Consider the following 1,362-nt stretch of genomic DNA (forward strand, 5'->3'; position numbering starts at 1 on the left):
TAAAAACTAAGTTAATGAAAGAAGATATGTTACTAAAGAGTGAAATAAAATAACAAACATAAATAAGGCAAATATTAAACTAACTAAGTATTTAACACAAAATGCTGTTAAAAAAACAATCATTTCTGGGGTTTGTCTGCATAAGACCATCACACTGCCCCTCCAGGCCGCTGGTCTCAGGTCAGTTAGTCTATAGAGAGCAGCTTTCTACCAGGCTCTGTTTCAGTAACTAGTGGCACTTTACACTGAGCCTTAGTGACGTCAGGAGCTGCACTAGTTGCCCTGTGACGTCAGGAGCTGCATTAGTTACCTAGAAAGTCCCAATAGTGCCCCTTAAAGGTGAAAGTGAACAGGTGAGCTGCGGAGAGTCCTGTATCTCCTTCAGTAAACAGGAGGCACGAAGGCGCGGAGGAACATGGCGTCCTGCGGCTGGAAGTAGTTCTCCGGGCTGCCGGGGCTGGAAGCGCAGTACACCGGGGATGAAGAGGAGGAGGAAGAAGAGGAGGACGAAGATGAGGAAGAGGAGCAGCTCCACGCCTCGCTGCTGCTGCCGGGGTTGATGGGAGCCTCTGCCCGGTGGAAGGATCTCTCTGCCTCCAGGTCTGCGTTGCGGAGGGTTTCCGACAGAGCCCAGATGTAGTTGTGCGCGAACCGCAGCGTCTCGATCTTGGTCATCTTGGTTTCCTCCGGGCACGCGGGCAGCACCTCGCGCAGAATCTCGAGCGCGTCGTTCAGGCTGTGCATGCGGTTGCGCTCGCGGTCGTTGGCCTTCACGCGCCGATTCCTCTTCACTGGGGGTCCGCCGTCCGCTCGCCCCCTCCGCTTCTTCATCACGGGGGAGGTAGCGCATGGGCTGCGGGAGTTCTCATCGTCGCTGCGCGCGGAGAACCCGCAGCTGGTGTCGGTGTCTGAGAGCGCGAGGTCCATGTTGTCTGAGAGCGCGATGTCCATGTTGTCTGATGAAGAGATGAAGGAGCAGGTGAGAGAGGCACGCGCTGCGGAGACAGAGAGAGAGACAGAGACACGCGCCTGTGCTTCAGGTGTTCGGATGAGCTCGTGCGAGCCGGTGAGTCTGGCACACGACCGGCGCGAGGCAACTTATATACTGACCGGAACCCCCCCCCCCAGCGGCAGGTCTGCCCCGTGCCGCTGTAGAGACGAAAATCAAAACGCAAACGATGAGACGTTCCAAACGCACGGGAATGTCCGCTCCACAGCGACATGTCACCACAGAGCCACACGACGAACCGCACAGCGCAACGTGGGGTCGGAAGCTGGAGACTTAACCGAGCGCGCACCTAGTGGCCCGTGGAGAAGTGACACGCGCGTTGGCCCCGCCTGCCCCCCAAATACATTTACTCA

At 56.5% G+C, this 1,362-nt stretch overlaps 1 protein-coding gene across 1 annotated transcript; it reads right to left on the reverse strand.

The window, feature by feature from the left end:
* Positions 1-334: 334 nt before the first annotated feature.
* On the reverse strand, positions 335-1,048 carry neurog1 (neurogenin 1). Its single transcript, XM_010765847.1, has one exon. The coding sequence runs from the start codon at positions 949-951 to the stop codon at positions 382-384; it is 570 nt and encodes a 189-aa protein (XP_010764149.1). The 5' UTR covers positions 952-1,048; the 3' UTR covers positions 335-381.
* Between the last annotated feature and the right edge of the window lie 314 nt (positions 1,049-1,362).

Source organism: Notothenia coriiceps, unplaced genomic scaffold, assembly GCF_000735185.1.
Source record: "Notothenia coriiceps isolate Sejong01 unplaced genomic scaffold, NC01 NC01_scaffold00002786, whole genome shotgun sequence".
Taxonomy (NCBI): Eukaryota; Metazoa; Chordata; class Actinopteri; order Perciformes; family Nototheniidae; genus Notothenia; species Notothenia coriiceps.

Coding starts and splice junctions, on each gene's coding strand:
- neurog1 (XM_010765847.1), bottom strand. CDS start 951: ATGGACATCGCGCTCTCAGACAACATGGACCTCGCGCTCTCAGACACC.